This window comes from Eubalaena glacialis, chromosome 8 (assembly GCF_028564815.1).
Source record: "Eubalaena glacialis isolate mEubGla1 chromosome 8, mEubGla1.1.hap2.+ XY, whole genome shotgun sequence".
In the NCBI taxonomy this organism is placed as follows: domain Eukaryota; kingdom Metazoa; phylum Chordata; class Mammalia; order Artiodactyla; family Balaenidae; genus Eubalaena; species Eubalaena glacialis.
In genome coordinates this window covers 15,202,880-15,221,481 of record NC_083723.1, presented here as the reverse complement: position 1 = coordinate 15,221,481, position 18,602 = coordinate 15,202,880, and the positions used below count along the sequence as shown (strand labels likewise).

Genomic DNA, 18,602 nt, shown 5'->3' with positions numbered 1-18,602 from the left:
ATCGACAAATGGCTCCTCGAAAGTTGAAGAACAATCTGAAACCTCACGATCATGTTCACATGTAATTATAACAATGAAGAAATAATAACATTCCACAATCCTCACATGGGTCTGTGCAAGAAGGGGCTTTGGAATATGAGACCCCAGAAAGCAGGGAAGATGGTTTGTGTGTGCTGCTTAACAGCTGGCAGGTGGTTAATGAATACTTAATATCAGCCACATATGGAAACAACCACGGCCCTTTTCCAGAGATGGAAACTGACAACCCCAGGTCAACCTGCTCTGTGAGGTGTGAGGCGTGGGGAGTTGTCCACCATCTTGTTACCTTCATCTTAGCCCTGGCTAACTCCATCTCTTCCCCGTGATGTGCTGCAGTGGCAGAGAGAAAGAAAGGTCTTGGCCCGGCCACTTGGGTCAACTTTGAATACATCTCTGGAGCTCATCTGCCTGTGTGCTCCTTCTATCACCCCCTGAAGGAGGCTGCATGCCTCTGAATGCCCACATCTTCCTGGCAGTGAAGGTTGGAACATTCCCTATCAATGGACCCAATATGAAGGTCCCTAGAAGAGAAAAAGTCTTCTCAGAAAAGGCAAAGAATTTTGATGGGATGCAGCTTCTTTAGGAACCAAGAGGAAATTTGCGCTGATGGGGACCTAAATAAGATCAAGTCCCTTAATATCAACGTGCAACAAAAGGAAAAGGGGTGCTGTCATCTTCCACATCTGTGGCCAGCTCCTTCCCAGAGTACAGCTTTCACCTACATCTGCTTATCTTGGAGGAAACCACTTATCATGAAGATGATGACAGTAATGATATTCTCCAACTCTCATTGTTGGAGGAACATCTACGTGCCAGATGCTAAACTAGTGACATGGATTATTTCCAAGCCCTTGCCAGAAACTTTGAAGGTAATTATCATTAATCCCATTTTACTACATTTGTGGCAACTGGGGCTCAGATGTCACAAGGCCACTGTGCAGCATAATGAGGAAGGTGGCCCTGCCTTTGATCACAATAAGCAGCTTCCTTTTCCTAAATATAAAAATTCAATTATCTGAATGGAAACTGAAAGAAAGAAAATGCCCATGTAATACCGGTATTTTAATAGCTTTGGCTGTAGTCTCTTTCAGGATCAGTAGATCATAGTGTCAGTCAGTCAACAAATCAATGACTCAGAATTTACTGGGCATGTATTATTCACCCAGTTCTGTGCAGGGTGCCATGGAACACAAAAGAAACAGCTATTTGTTTGGCCTGCAGGGCACTGAGAATGTAATTAGCTGCTAATAGGAATGCAGTCAAACTGAGAGAAAATAACCATTCCTGTGATTTTTTTTCTGAGAAAGGTAAATATGGTACATTTATCTCCAAGACATGCATATCTGTCTGTCTGTCTATCTATCGCCATATATATCCATATCTATATATAATTATATACATTATAATTTAAAGCATGCTTCAGAGTGAGCGCTTTGCGTTTGGACATAATTCTATGATAATGAAGGGCAGACAAGAAATTGCTGGCTTCCCCTGTTCCTCAGTGTCTTCCTCTGACAGATCCGAGCTCACATCTAGAGGCATAGTGGAAGCCTGAGCTCCCATGTTCACGCTGCACAAGGAGAAAACTCAAATGCTGTTGCCCACACACACGCCCATCACAGAAGGATACCCGGACCACTGTGTAATGTCTGCCTCACCCAGCACCAGTCTGTGTGAACCAGGATGGCAGGAGCCATATCTACTGCCTGCATCACCGTATCCCCCAGACCCGGAACAGAGCCTGACATCTAGAGAGGACTCAGCTATATCTACCAGCTGAATGAAGGGGGAAACTAGCACATGCATTCTACACACACAGATAGAAATATTCCTGGAAAGATTAAGTTCACAGACCATAGCGTATACCTCTATCTATGTATCTATCTATCATGTATCTGTTTACCTATCTACCTATCTATCATCTATCAATCATCTATCTGTTTACCTATTATCTATCATCTATCTATCTAATCTATCTAATCTATCTGTATCTATCTGTTTACCTGTCAGTTATCTATCATCTGTCTATCTATCATCATCTATCATCTGTCTGTTTACCTATCAGCTATCAACTATCTATCTATGTATCTATGTATCTATCATCAATCTATCTATAGTTGTTGGTTTAAATTGGTCCTGACAAGTCAACTTAAGTTTGGTGAAATGTTCAAAAAATGAAACACAACAAAACCAAAAGTAGTTCCTCAAATAATGGGTCAGTGTTTCACCTTCCAGGATTCTAAAATTATTCTAAAAATTCTAAAATTCTAAAAATATCTACCTCGATCTTTTCCCCATTTATTTGTTTTGGAAACAATGCTAACCCTAAATTTAATTACACTGCATTATTTCTTCAAAAATAATACGGACAAAAGACATTGGTCCACTTCACATCATTGGAGCAAAATACAGGAGCAGACAGAAATTTAGAGAAAGTTAGAAGGGATTCTCTGCAAGAAAATAAATGTAGGTAAAAATCATCTTTATCTGTTTTTGAACCTAATTCTCTGATATATTTCTAAACAAATATTGATTTTTTTTTCCTAAAGAAAATTTACAGTACTTATATAACATGGAAACGTCTGGAGAAGAGGTAGCAAGTGTTGGTTTTTAAAATGTATCCTGCAGATATACTGGTAAAATTTGGTGCTGTAGGGAAAAACTAAAAACAATATTAGCTAGGTGGGGAATGAGACAACAAACAAAAATGTAATAATTAAACTTTTCTTGGGAGCCCGAGGTTTCTTTGTGAACCGCTGCTCAAATTTCCTGTTTTTGAAATTACATTTGCCTCTTTTTTTTTTTTTTTTAACAAAACCACCACAAATTTCACCTCATACGAAATGCATTCTGTCAAGACTGGAAATAATAACCGTGTGGTGACATTTCAGCAGCAAAAATGATGACCTCAAAAGGTCACGTCAACCCCATCGTGACTGATGACAGCCACAGCCAGCCTGCTAATTAATGCTCGGGACACGGTGTGGATTTTCATTTCTTTACAACTAAATATCACACATCTAGCAAGAGAAGAGAGCTTTCTTTAGAAAAAATAACCCTAATATTATCTCAATTCTGACCAGAAAAAAGAAGCTATAAACCTATGTTAAGAGAACAAAAATACATTTTATCTGAGATTATTTTCTTAAGTAGAAGGGTGGACTTGGGGGGAGCACTGACTTTATCCAAGTGTGTCCATTTTAAAACATGAAAAGTAGCCACTTTTGATGAGTATTAGGCAAATCAAACTGCTGTAAACTGCCCTCTCTTACTATTATTTTTTAGTCCATTTGAGGGTGGAGAAATCAACTGCGTGAACTTTTTCTTCTTAGAAAGGATGACTCACATGGTCAGCTCAGGACCTGCTGTTCTTAATCACCTCTGCATCTCAGCAGGTGCCTGAATCCTTCATAAGATTCTCCAAACTGCCTTGCATTTCACAAGGAATCTAAATTTTCTATTCTCTAAAGTTCACATAATCTTTAGGAGACAAGCATTTTCATAATGAAGAATTCTTCCAGGGACTTCCCTGGTGGCCCAGTGGTTAAGAATCTGCCTTCCAATGCAGGGGATGCGGGTTTGATCCCTGGTCAGGGACCTAAGATCCCACATGCGGCTGGGCAACTACTGAGCCTGTGTGCTCTGGAGCCCGCGCACCACAGCTAGAGAGAAGCCCGCGTGCCGCAACAAAGATCCCACATGCCATACCTAAGACCCGACACAGCCAAATGAATAAATATTTTTTTTAAAAAAAGAATTCTTCCAAACATCTCCTTACCCAACATGAGGGAAGCCCGTTCTAGTAATGGTTGATGCTTATACTGTACAGTTTGCTAAATATCTTTAACACCACCCTTGATTTGAAAGATTATAAATCTTTTATAAATCTTTATATATGTAGTAGGTACGACACAATAGGTACTTGATAATTGGTAGCTACTCAGATTCTTCATTGGAAAACCAATGAACTTAGACTTTGAGAAAACAAAACCTACTTATATAAGTTTGTTAAAGTAAGGATGGGTATGAGAGGTTATGTGGTCATGGCCATTGGAGGATCAATATTCGAGCCTGTATTTAACACATGAGCTTGTCTATTTCACATCTCCACCCTACTGTCAACCCCAGAATACCCTTGCTCAAAACCATGGGCATTAATGTCATTAAGCCTTACACTGAATAGTCTGGGGCACTGAATCAACTGGGTTTAAAAACACTGGTATACACTACTATATATAAAATAGAAAACTGCTATATAGCATAGGTAACTCTACTCAGTACTCTGTAATGACCTATATGGGAACAGAATCTAAAAAAGAGTGGATACATGTGTATGTATAACTGATTCACTTTGCTGTACAGCAGAAAGTAACACAACATTGTAAATCAACTATACGCCAATAAAAATTAATTTTAAAAAAAGCACTGGTAAAGATGGAGTCTGTGCTGCTATTCAAAATAGAAATTGGATGACAACTTTTCAGAACTGAAGCCATTTCTAAATCAATATCTGAACCTAATCAATATCTTTCTAACTCCCCGGCATGGTCCATACTCTTTTTAAAATCAATTTTCTTCTTAATTATAACAGTATTCGAAGATTCAATTGTCTCTTTCCCTTCCTTTGTTATTTAAATCGTCCTACGTTGGGTGGAGAGATCTGACACCAAATGAAAATGCTCCATCTGCACTGAGTTAGTAAGGTCACCTATGAATCTGGGAATGAGAGTTAAGAAGAAAAATCCCAGACACTGGAGCACGGAGCCTCAGCACTTCCCAGTCTACAATCTGTGCAAACAGCCTTTTTAGGAGGGACTCAATCTAGCAGAACACAGTCTTGTTTTCCTTACAAAACTTGGTCCAACTGTGTACCTTTACATGGAAAATACGATCATTTTTCTTGAGTAATTCTTAATTTGTATTTTGCATCACTATCTTGCCCTATTATTTATTTTTTCTACTCTATTAATAAATAATAAATTTGACAGATGACCTACCCTTTTCCCAGTAAAACAACCTAGGGCACCGACAGCAAAAATATAGCTTTTATTTCTCTAGTTATCTCACCTAGGCAATGTTATTTTGGGAATAGGGAGATTGGTCTCCCTCTTTGTACAGATTCTGGGAAGGCTGTAGGGTACCCTGATTGAAATTCTTGGGAGATATTTTAACTGCATTTCATAAATAAACTATTGTTCACTCTCCCTGGGAAACTTTGGTAAACTTCCCTGGTAAATTTTCCTTGGTAACATTCTACACTTTCACATGTGTTAACTTATCCAATTCAATAGGGTGCATATAGAGCCCATCCCAGTTTTCGATGTGGTGTGGTGTGTGGCTGAAAGGAGCAGGTTAGAGAAGGGTTCCAGGCAGACAAATGAATCTCCACTCTTGCACAAAATACATCCTCAAGCTCTCTTGTGCTGTAACACCCAGCACCAGACTTGACTTTGAGCAAATGGTTGTTCCCAAAGAAGTCCTTATAGATTCAAGGATTTCTAATATAGGATTTCAGTCCCTCCTGGGGCCTTCACCAACCTACAAAACTAATATGGTAAGAAATCATCGTGTAGACACAACCAACAAGGTGATTACCCTTCTGTTTATCATCTGCAGGTTAGTCCCTAATGGAAGGCCCATCTCCAGCCATCACAGGTGGGGCAGAGCATTAACAAGTATGGTTATTTGTGCGTTATTACAACCTATTGACCATGAATGGGAGAGTATCAGAAAGAATCAAGGCACCCTGTTTTGAGACCCAAGCCTGTGGCTACATGAAAGCGTAAGAGCAGGTTTCTGGATATCTTCCTTAAAAAAAAAACAGTAAGAGCATGCAGTTTCCCTGTCAAAGGAATAAAGGCCATTTGAACCTGGGGAGCCATGACAGATACGGAGGTGATTTGGTCCAAGTGAAGCATGAATGAGAAGGGAGAAATGGGATGATGAGATGAGCACAGCTAATGGCAGGGGAGGCGGGGGGAGGGTGGAAGGGAGGTGGCGCTCACCGCTGCCCCCTCCACTGGCTCCTCAGCCTGGGTGTCAAGTCCAAGGTCCAGCCCAGCAGCAGGTGGTACGGCAGCGGCAGCGGGGGGCTCCTCTGCTTTCGGCTCTGTGGGCGGAGCCTGTTCAGGTTCAGCCTTCGATGGTTTGAGGATTAGAGGAAAAAGATTCAACAAGTGAATAGATAACATGACGGAATACTGGACAATTACGATTTTCTTCGTCATCCTACAGGCAATTCACTTCATTAAATCTGTGCTGGAAAAAAACCTCACGTTAGGCATGATGGGTCTTTACACAACTGAAAAGTCTAGGAATAAACTCTTATTAAGCTTCACATTACCATCACCAAGCACTGTTATATCCGTTGAAGTTGGGCAAAAAGACTTACCATTTTGGCTACTCATTTTACTTACTTTCAACATTCTGAGTATTCACTTCCTTAGGACATCTATAAGAGATCCTGAAACTGTACTTTCCACTACCGAGCAGAGAAAGGAGAGATCCTAGGAGCTCCCACCTTTGGAAATTGGAAGGAGTAGGGAAGAGCTCACGGAAACACAATTCTGGGACCTCCCCACTCTGTTGATATGCAATGCAACCAAAAAATTGAGGGGCCATCCCAATACTCAGATCAAAATGCATTAACGTGCATGAAAAGGTCACTATGAAGTTACTGCGCAACTGCCCCGGCTGGGAGGAGCAGACCCAACCACCTGGCAAGGAGCCACCACAGTCGTAGATACTTTGCTGCCTGACATTTTGTTCGTTCCCTTATTCCACTTTTCCCTCCAACAAAATCCTTAGCCATCAGTTTTGTTTTTTTTTTCCATAAAATAAACTAATTCTTTAGGGAACCACAGGCAGTATTCTCTGTGGTACCAATTAGACTATTCTACTTGTGTGGATAAGAGTGAGGTCTTTTCTTCCCACTGTGACCTCTACACACAGACACCCTCCTGATTCCAATTATATGCTGAATCAAGCCTCTGGCATCTCTTACCTCCAGGCTTTTTGAGTTTTAAAATTAGCAGGATTAAATGACAACAGGCTATGAAAAACAGCACAGCCAATGCATGTTACCATGGCTACTGAAATTGTTTCCTCTCTTTTGATTTATAGATTAATGTAAGCACACTATTTAGTATGACTATTTCACTGAATGGATGGCCACTGTAGGGCACTTTAAGATCCTTTTCTACTAGGGCATTTAAACCATAAGAAAGTTTAAAAGCGTTTTCCTAGAGGAGTACAGAGTCTCCAAAAAATACTCCCTTTGGAGAAATCAGTAACTTCCGTCAGACATTCGCCACAAGCAATCAAAAGCCATCTCTAGTTCTCCCGTATGTCCACTGAAGCTGGTGCACATGGCAAGTTGCATGGGGAAGTGATGGAGAAGTTATGCTGAGATTATAGAAAATACATAATGATAGCCTGCTGTTGGATAAATACGCAAAATATTTGTCTTGTGCCCTCCACCAAATTCTCCACTGTGACGCATGCCAAGGTCACACCACCCTTGTCTTGAAAGGGCTTAATAAAATGAAAGGACTCTTAGGGAGATAAATGTACAGAGGTTTGATATTTTTATGGGCTTTTATAACCTTTAAAGGGTGATCTGACACAAGTTTTAAGAAAGAATGAGATAAAATTCACTCTAATCTACTCTCAGGAGTCCTTTATGGGGAATGATTTCACTTGTATTGTTGGAGAGGAATTATCTTCATAATGGACTGAGTTTTCCTAGCCGCAAAGAGCTACTGTAAGCTCTCAGAATATGATCTAACCATTTTGGAAGTCGAGGTGATTTGCTCTGAGAGAATGGTATCAGATGACCTACACAACAAGGATAGGAAGGGTAATTTGACGAAGAGCCAGAAACCCATAGGCAGATGGCTGTCCCCCTGTGAGCTGAGTCTGCAATGGAGGATGAAGGGTCAAGAGAAGTTTCAAAACGTGTATCAAATAAATATATCTGTGCACATTAAGAAAAAACCCAAAAAACCAAACACAGAGGTAACTTAAAATGAAAACATATTTGCATCAGAGGCTGGGTTTCTTGGAAGTCCGAGGAAATTCTGAAGTTTTACATATGGCGAGAATAACTAGGGTGATTTCATGAATAAGTCCAATGGCGTCTCCTTGCTGAGGTCAGACAATGACTCAATGGAAGCAAGGTATGAAGGGGAGGAGAGACGGGTTATGTCCTACGAGTCACAACATTTTTCTCTATTTATAATATCACACCGAATATTATAATATAGTATTACACACTTAACAACTTAAATTCTAGGGGGACAAATAGAACTCACTGAATGATGAGTAAGGCTGAAGCATGACAGCATGCTTGCACATAAAATCAGCTACTCAACTTCGGAAATAGAAACCACTTTCCTAATCCTTCTAAGATAATGTAAAATTGAAAATGTTTTGTCAAGATAGAAAGAAAAACAAAGGTAAATTGTGAACAGCATCTTGTAGAAAGATCTCAAAGTAGTCCTGTAGGAATTGTGCCCTGTTTCAACCACTTTTTCTTCTATAAGAAGCCTCCCTTGACAAACGTTGCAAATGGGTTGATACCATGCCATATCCATCTGGGAGCACTGGTAAGGACTTGCTATTGTTTGCTGGAGGAGAGACCATTATACATTCAGAGGAGAGGTATACTCTATATTTATTACTGACAGCAGGATGCCACAATGGTTTAACTCTGAGGCTCAGAAATGGAATTCTTGTTTTAGAACAAAACGAGTAGTGTAACTTTGGTGCACATTTTCTGGCATCCTCTGTGATAAGCTAGAAAGAAGGTCAATGCAGAGGAAGAAGAGATGGCTTGGGAGAGTGGAGTTAAGGGTCTAGTCACATTCCAATATGGCGACTACCTTATCATCCTGCTTCTCCAAACTGGGGAGAGCTAATTTAGTGAGAATGTCAAAGGGCCTTGGAGGCAACCCTGAGCCCAGGGCAGGGTTTGCACATTCAAAAGGGTTTAAACTTGTACACAAGGGATGTCCCGTGGGGCCATAAGGTGCAGACTGGGGAGATGTGCAGTTGACTACCAACTGCAGCCTCCACCTTGCTCAGACCAGTCAATGAACCCATGTTGGGACACTGCCCTGCTCCCGGGAAGATCCCATATAATCACAGCTCAGTGGGAGAGGGTCACTGTGATTCCTAGTTCCCCACAGAGCAACACCAGCAGCATCTGCAATGCTGGGAATGACGAAGCTAAGTTCCCCAAAGGAAAGAAGGTGCAAGAAGTCTGCTTCAGAGAACACATATAAAGAGAAGGGGAGGGCAGGCAATGGAAGCTCCTAGAACCAGCTGTAGGGGGTAGGGAGTTGTTCAGAGAAACTTAAAAACCACTGGATTCTATGCCAGGAATTTGCAACAGTAATAGGTGTGAATTTAATGATGACCCATTGCCTTTTCGTTTATACCAGGGTCCCTCCATTTTTCTTAACTCATTCCCAACTGATAATTAAAAATCTCATCCTTCAGCACCAGTATAACCTTTACTCCAACAGCACCCAGACTGAAAACCACCAATGACCATGAAATGGAGGTCTGTCTGGCTCCATTATTAACACCAATATAATCTGAATTTTAAACATTTAAATCTTTATTTGCAGGCCTCACAGGCTCCACCTTTTATCTGGTTACCCAAAAGGCAAAAATACAACAATCTCCGGACAAGGTGCTAGAGAAACACCTGCCTTTGAAAAATACCAAATTAACCTTGAAGACAAACTTCCCAGAGCAGAAAGCCTTACTTAGAAGTGAAATCATCTGAAAGGAAAAATTCCTTCTCCTTAAACCCAATTCTAAGTTTCCAAAATGAAAGCCAGAAGCTGGGATAATCCTATGCCATTCCCATGGGAAACCCAGTGTGCTACAAATAACCATGAACTAATCCTCAAAGAGCCCAAATCCTCGGTAGTGTAGCACTGGGAAGCTCTCAGCGATGTCACTCAAGGTCTCTTCATTCAACTTTACAAGTAAGCTGATGCTAAAAACGTTTCCCATGATAACTGAGTTTGTAAGAATCTCCTCTAACCCCCAGAGTAACCCTTCTGCCTCCTCCTCACTCCCCAGCTAAGCTTTTCTCTCATCTCATTTGACAGCAAAGTAGGAGTCCTACTTCTACTGTGCATTACTTCCTTCTACAACTCACAAAATGAAGGGAGGACATGAGAAATGAGGTAGCTTCAGGTTCAAGGAAAAGCAAGGATCTACCTTCAAGCATGAATTCTCGAGGCAATTTCATTGTCAGTCCCGTAGCATAGGGTACAGTCACTCAGAAACACCCATGTACAGGTTCGTTCCCTGGTCCGGGAAGACCCCACATGCCGGGGAGCAACTAAGCCCGTGCGCCACAACTACTGAGCCTGTGCTCTAGAGCCCGCGAGCCACAACTACTGAGCCCGCGCGCCTAGAGCCCGTGCTCCACAACAAGAGAAGCCACCGCAGTGAGAAGCCCGCGCACCGCAACGAAGAGTAGCACCCGCTCACTGCAACTAGAGAAAGCCCACGTGCAGCAACGAAGACCCAACGCAGCCAGATAAATAAATAAATTTATTTTTTAAAAAATTAAAAAAAAAAACAAACACCCATGTCCTTGATGGATAGACTGTGTTCCACTGAAGCCCGTAATTAAGAGACTGATTTTTGCTGGGATTACTGTGCCTTTATAAATAGAAGCAACCACATTCAAAGTCACACTGAGATTTTTCAGAAGCTCTCCTTCTCATTTTCTAGAAAAGAGGGGGGCTGCAGGAACCACACTCTGGATTTCAAGCTCTCAATAACCTACAAAGATCAACCTTGGATCATTTGGTGGTAACTAACAACATCCCCAAAACACAAACCAAAATCAGCTTACCAAGTTACAGATCATATTCTGGTCTGTCTGCATTGTGAATAATGTAGTGTCCTGTGGCTGAAAATTGGGAATAAAGTAGAATATTCAAAATTATTAGGGTTTCAGTTAATTTGCCAAAAAAGCAACAAAGGTATCATTTAAATTTGCTTGCATGAATTGTGTCAATAAATACATTATAAAGATTTTTTAGTCTCTTTTTATTTTAAATCAGAAGAGCAAAACATGCAGAGATAACTTTTTGACAGAAGTTATTCTAAATAGAAACCTGAGCTAGCAGAATTCAATGATCCGATGAGAGACATTATGTAAAGGACAGTGTCTTCAGAGGCATCTTTGGTCTGCAGCTTCTCCTCTGGACATCAACATCGAGTTAGAATATAATGGATCTAAGCTACAAATTTAAACGTTTTAAAATGTTGGAACCTTAATCTTACTATATCACTGAAGTGTGACTTCTATGAGTTAATTATGAGCCATAACTTTAAAACTGTATACAATATATTCATTCAGGATATGAATCCTAGAAAAATCAAGGTGGAGGAAATCTCAGGGAAAAGTGATCTCTAGGAGAATCCTCATCAGGTAGCCAGGCTTATACCCTCCAAACAGGAGACTGAAAGAATCTTTCCTGGGTAATCTGACCAAAAAAATCCCTAAAGAATTAAACATCAACAGTTCCCCAACAGAAAAGATGAGCCAGTGACATCTGGTTAAAGATGGTGTATTGAACACAGGCAATTACCTCTGTTACCTCCAGAATCCAAACTAAATAACAATAAGAAAATTAATTTTTAAAGGCATAAACCCATAAAGGTAAAAAGAATGGGAACAAAAACAACATCAACAAAACTCTGAAACTGAAAAGCAAATGAATGAACAGTAGGTAACTTGGGGAACCAAAAACATCTGTACCCTAAGTTGATGTAAGAAATGCCAAAAAGCAAGCCAATTTATTACTCATAAATCCCAATGGATCAAGAATTAGAAAGATGGGGACCACAGGAAATGGAAGTTAGGATGCTGCTAAAGACAGAGGAACTGGTTGGAAGTCTATTAAAAAGTTCTTAGACCTGGAGATACTCTCATCTACCTGAAAACCAAGCAATACCCTTTCCACCCCCGACTTGAGATTATTTTCAGAGGCTGAAACAGAGGGTCTCTGGACTGGGGGACACACAGACATGTTAGGAAAGCAGCAGGATTAAATGAACATTTACATAATAAATATTTAGACATGGGCTCCTCCTCCCCCAACTTCTTCCCCATTCAACTCCCATTACACTGGCAGCCAGGCTTGTACCCCTGCACCCCTGCACCATACCCAGACAGGAGACCAGAAGAGTCTTCCCAGGGAAATATGACCAGCTCAAGAAAAAAAAAGCCTAAAGAATCTGACACTAGGGATTCCTCAACAGGAAAGATAATCCCACAACAGAATCCTACAACAATACCCATAGTCAATGAGCTCTACCTACTTGTACAAGTCTCTCAGCTTTTCAGTGTCCCCCTCTTATTAAATACGAGGAGACAGCCAAGATCAACAAACATTTAAGAAAAGTTTCAAATATTAAAGGGAGACCGAATAGGTTTAAAAAAGTGGAAGAAACAAAGACTTTACAGGCGGGAAACGACCTTTGAAAATTATTATTATTAATACCCTTGGAGATATAATGGAAGATGCTGTATTCATGACACAAGAAGAGGATGCTATTAAAAACCAAATATTCAGTAAACAAAAAGAGCTCTTGGAAATTAAAAAACTATATAGAAGTGAAAAATCTGTTGGAAGAGTTGGAAAGCAGAGAAAGAGAAAAGGGAAAAGCAAAGAAAAAGAAATAATTAGAAGACAAGCTCAAGAAGCCAGCATATGAAAAAGAGAAGGGTTACAGAATGAGAAAGCAAAAGAAAGCAAAAGAAATCATCAGTAAGAAAAATTCCCCCAAACTGAAAGACACAGTCTTTAGATTAAAAGGGCCTAGTACAATGTATGAAAATAGACTCAGACTACAGTACATCATTGTAAAATCCTAGAAACACTGGGGTATAAAGAAGATTACACAGACTTCCAGAGAGAAAGAGAAAAAGAAGGTGGGAGGGGTACATAAGGGGGCAGAGAGAGAGAGACAGGGTTTCTTACAAAAGATCAAGAATCAAAATGACAATTTCTCAGTGGCAAGACTAGGAGGTAGAATCAAGTGGAACAATGGCTCCAAAATTCTAAAGGAAAACGGTTTACAACTTGTAATATAATATCCAAATAACAGTCCATTATGTACACGGGAACAAAATTATTTTCAAACAGAGAAGGTCACAAACGCATGCTTCTTGTGCACACCTTTCTCAGCAAGCTACTGGAGGATGTGCTCTACCCAAATGAGGAATTTATCCCCAAATGAGGACAATCTGTGTCCTGAAAAGAGTGGATGGACAGAAGACAGGTGAGGCAATCCCCACAGTAGACGTGATGGGAGACCCTGTGATAACAGCCGTAGCAGCAAGTCGTAGCCATGGAATCCCCAGGTCAGACTGGAGCCGTCCAGAAGGACAGTTTCAACCTTCAGGAGGATGAAACTTAAAGAATGTTTAATGTTTTAAACAAAATGAGAGGAGATTTCTATAACCACAGAGTATGGGGTTGAATTAATACTAAGTACCTAGAAAACTAAGCAAACAAACCAACAAGTTCACAAACAAGACCCTACAATTATTTCCTCAAAGGAAAACAAAACATTGGCATAAAAGGAAATGTAAACTTCATGACTTGATCACTAAGAGCATCTATAGCATCGTGATAATACCACCACTGATTGGCTGGCTGGCTATGACATCACTGGAAGGGCAGGAAGCAGAGAGAGATGTAAACTGTGAGCATAGCAGGTTGAAAGCGCTTTAAGTCCTCATCTTCCAGAGAGATGAGTCCATAGCTAATGCTTTAGAAATCAAGAAGGAGCATTAGACGAAAGTCATGCACACATATGGGGGTGAAATCAGAGAATCTGCTACAAGGTGTGAAAGTATTTTCCTCTAAGAAGCAGGAAATCAGGGGGTGTAAGATGGTCTGAAGTTTTTAAATTAAAAAAAAACCTTATAAAATGTTGTTACTCTTTAAACTATGTGCAATTTATAAGTGATAAATACAAACTTAAAAAATGAGAAATGAATTCTCATGACCCGATCTTTCAAAGGAGTTCTCTTCTATGGAAGAGATAAGTTATCATCTCTCTGTGTGTTTGTGTGTTATCTGTATTTGAGTGTAGGTGTGTGAGTGAGTGGGTTTTCTCTTTTTATAGGTAACATGGGGGAAAGTAGTCAAACTTTTAAATGGAGAAATTCTGAATGTTAAAATTCAAAATTGTTCATGTCTAATATTCTGAGACAAAGCACTCATCACAGACAAGCAGATATTTGAAGTCTCCCTTGAAGAGGTTTTCAGAACTTATTCCATGAACTTGACAGCCATGTGGCCTGCCTTTCACATGTGTTACACCGTCCATCTGTTGGGACATATACAGTGAATGGGACAGTCCACTGTGTGGCCCGTCTTATTGGCCAGAGCCAACCTACAGTTTCTGATCTTCCAATGGCTCCTTTCTGAAGAACCACTGAAGAAATAAGGTTCTGCGTAGTATGGCTCTTATATAAATCTTCAGAAGGAGGCTCCTAAAAATCTCTTATATTGTCTAAAGATCCATCTCATTAGTTCAAAACAATCCTATCTCCTCTTTTCCAACAGCTGAACCTAGGAGATCTCTCAGATAAAGACAACTTCTAATTTCTAGTGGAGGAATCATCAGAATTCCATGGTATAGCTAATAATATTAACAATAGCTAACTAGAGTCAAGGAGCACTTAGTATGTGCTAGGCTGCTGGGCTAAATCTCTACGTTCACATTTCATTTAATCTTCCCAACAACCCTGCAACATTGCTCCTATTACTGTTTCCATTACTGAATTCACAAGAAGTGGGCTCAAATTTTATGGTGACATACTTAAACATTATGCTATCCCAGCAAGCAGAGGTCCATATTTTTAAGATTTGCATCATTCTCAACAGACGGATTTTGCCAGCAAATTGAAATCTTACCTGGGTGAATCCATTAAATGAACCTCCAGAAGGCTAAACAGAAATGGGAATCAGAGTACGTTATTTTTTTCATTACTTTTGTAGGATTGGTAAATGTCTATTAGACAAGTGGGAAAGTAAGGACCACCACAAATTTTAAAATAATACAAAAGGCTGCTGTGCATGAAAATGCTTGGAAATGGAAAAGGCCATACTGTATTATTTTAAATAGGCTGACAAAAAAAAGAACAACATTATTTTTACAATTATTGCTGGTATGTGGCTCAGGGCTAACCAAAGCCCACTTTCTCAATAATGAGAACATGATTCCAGACAAGAGCCATGAGTGGTTAAATAGCTCGTTTTTTTAGCCATCTATAGAATCTGGAAGCATTTCCAGTATTTCTCTAAATACATCATTTTGATGAACAGCTATTATGAGATTTTATAGTTTCAGTGGGCCTGGGTAGAAACATTTCATGTGTTTTTACTGGGGTGGAACCACTTTAGGAACAGTAAATCTGTCTGTTTTATATATATTTTAGTGCTTGAACAATAAAAATGAAAGTAGAAAGAATAAATACAGTAAATAGGATGGTAAAGTAGACACTCATTAGTTTCCAACACCATCATTCTGCTTTTTGTGTTGTTGTTCTGGGGGTTTTGTGTGTGTGAGTGGTTTTTTGTTTGTTTGTTTTGTCAACCTATTTTGTGTTTGGTTTGCACAGATTTCAAGAGGTACATGACAATCTGTCAAGGAGATGAAGCAGATCTTGGAGAAGATAGTGATGGATGATGAAGTCGGTGAGAAACATTAGGAAAAACAGAACCTACAGAAGTCTTTGGCTAGTCTATACTACAGACTGGGGTAAGTACCTCTTCTTTATCAGCCTCTATTTCTTGGTACAACAATCCATATCTCTGGTTAGCAATTTCATCTTCAGATAAATCTGAGTTGTTGGTGTCATTGTCTTGGGGACTAGTGGAACTCTCGGTGCTAACATTCTGGGAGGTTCCCACAACCAATGGTCTAGCTATCTCTTGACTCTGTTCCCCACAGCTAGCAATGGCTTGTTCCCCACATACATCTGCTAGTAAGTCCACCTCCAGCCCTTTCTTGCTCCCAACTGTGTCTAAATGTTTCCAGCAATTATCTAAGCCTCCCATATCTCTGATAGGCCAGTGGTTAATAGAATCAAGGCAACTGGCAAATCCACTTGCTTGGCCATCTGGTATACCAGAGAATTCCAATATACCCATATTATTCACTGCTGAATCCAAGCTTGGCTGCCAGATTTGACCTGGATCTGTTCCCCAAGAGTCTGTTTTTGCAATTCTTGGCAAGTTAACGGTATGGCTACAGTTCCCAGTCACTGTACTTTCAGGTTCCTCTATTAATGAATCTTCAGCCTTACACAAACACCAATCTCTTCTGTTTGCATTAGTTCCCAGAGCATAATTAAGATCTGTCCTAGACTGAGCTGCTGCTTCATGTTTTATCGATAAAACAACAGACTGATTTCCATCTCTGTTACTTCCAGGAGCATGTAACACAGCCTCACACTGCATCTCTTCAGCATCTGCACTGCCCTGTGCTGAGTGATACATTATATCATGGTTAGGAGGGTTGATTAAATTTTTCTTTATGTCTTTTCCAGCTAAGTCCCATCCCTCTGGGCTGGCATCTTCAGGATTAGATACAGAGTCAGTCTGGAGAGGCAGATTCAAAATATCTGTGTGATTGGCAGGGTTAGCTCCAGATCCCTCTATAATTTCACAATTATTTATTACTACTTGAATCCCTTCATCTAGCCCTTGGTCTCTGTCACTCAACTCATCTGCTCTGTCTACACTTTCCATGTCTTTTTCTAATATGTCAGTTTTCTCAAGACACTTTTCATTGGTCTTTACACTTTCCTTATACCCAGCACTTAGATCTTTCCTAGTTTCCTCTTCATTGTTTTTTAAGGTCTCCTGGTCTTGCTCTCCTGCTGTCTTAAAAAGATCTACTACTCTGTTTCCTGTACATGCTCTCTCTTCAAATTCCTCTGTCCCTTCTAGGGCCTTGACACCAATAGCTCCAGCCTCTACCTTTTCATATGTCTCCACACTTGCCCAGACAGAATCTTCTATCTTCTGTTTTCCTTCTTCTTCTTCTGACTTTTTAACATCTTCTTGACTTTCTTTGACCAGGCCACCAGTTTCCATGGCTGGTATCTCTGAGTCAGGTAAATCGCAAGGATGCTCCATCTCCAAACAAGCAGCCCCAGGCATGGGCTTTGGGGGCATTTGTTCTTCTCCATATGGAGGGGCTGGCTCCAGGACATGCTCACCCTGCCCAGCTACAGTGTGCCAGTCAGCAGCACGAAGTATTCCGGTGGAAAATCCCAGTTCCTGCTCTGCTTCGGAGAGACATGCAGAGTTTTCCTGCGACCCACCCTGGGTAATTTCCTGGCTGACACTGTCTGTACTAGCATCAGGGCCCCAAATAATTGCACCTAAATCAATTTGAGATCTTTGAATTTCTTCGGTCAACCCACTGTCTGGAGGTTCCTCCATGATCAGGTTACACAGGGAAAGACTTTTTGAAGAATCAGTCTTTAGAGTGTGCAGAAAAGCAAAGGAAAAAAAAAAAAAACATAAGATGAAATAGATCATGGTAAGATTTGATGAAAAACACAAAGCTCTTCAGTAGGGTAGCACCAGTTACACAAAGCTAGAAAGTATTTAAATTAAATGGCTTAAGGCTAAATCTGTGACTAACAATGCCATGAGAAAAAAAAAAAAAGCTCATTCTAGATAATATACCACATGTACAATGCATATTAAATACCAAAAAAATCCAGAATTTTCTGGATGTTTACCTACCGGTTGTACCAAATCAGTGCTTGTCTATATGAGTAAAAAAATAATAACAAGAAATAAGCATAAGCATAATCATAACGCAAGAGAAGAAAATTCCCCAGCACATTAAAATCCCAGGCTGTCCAAAGTCAACATACTGCTGAAGCCTTTGGCTTTTATTGGTTTGATATTAAGTTTTGCAACTTGTTTTATAATCAGAATGAGTTTTGTTCCACTATTGCTAAGACTACACAATTGAAACGTGAAAAATGCCTCTGTCATTTACTAATATCAACAAGGACGTTTTATGGCTATTACATGACTTGTTGCTTTAGCAGACTCTGAAATGAAAAGTTTCAAATAAAGAAGCAAGCCTGAGGACACCAGAACAAGATCAAGCATTAGCAGCCACAGAATCACACAGCATCATGTGCTCTGATACAGAGTCAGAATAAGATCTTTCCCAAACTCATCCTGTCCTTGGTTCTGCCTTTGAGGTGGTGTTTGGATTTAAGATGATCCGATGTACTAACCACTCTGCCTGCCTGGAGGATTTTCCTCTTGTTCTCCCCCCAACCTAGAAGACTTGTCTGCACACAAAGTAATAACACTGGGGAACTAAGAAGATCAAGAAATGTCAGCTATTATGCCCAGGGAGCTTCCGTCTTACAATCTTGTCATCATTACCATTCCTAGCAGGTGTGTCCTCTGAATTAGTCAGTGCTCCTTCCAGATGGTACTTTTATCCTCTCTATACCCTTCCCAGCTAGGGAA

At 40.2% G+C, this 18,602-nt stretch overlaps 1 protein-coding gene across 2 annotated transcripts in view; it reads right to left on the bottom strand.

Moving 5' to 3' along the window:
• Positions 1–18,602, bottom strand: part of AMPH (amphiphysin) — a 189,643-nt gene that overhangs the window by 18,736 nt on the left and 152,305 nt on the right. Inside the window, exons 14-17 of one of the 2 annotated variants that reach the window (XM_061197580.1) lie at positions 17,853–17,876; positions 15,006–15,038; positions 10,922–10,978; positions 6,045–6,176 (exon numbers count right to left, since the gene is read on the bottom strand). In XM_061197580.1, the coding sequence (XP_061053563.1) occupies positions 6,045–6,176; positions 10,922–10,978; positions 15,006–15,038; positions 17,853–17,876 (246 nt within the window). The remainder of the gene's footprint in view (positions 1–6,044; positions 6,177–10,921; positions 10,979–15,005; positions 15,039–17,852; positions 17,877–18,602) is intronic. The other variant, XM_061197581.1, reaches the window with a different exon arrangement.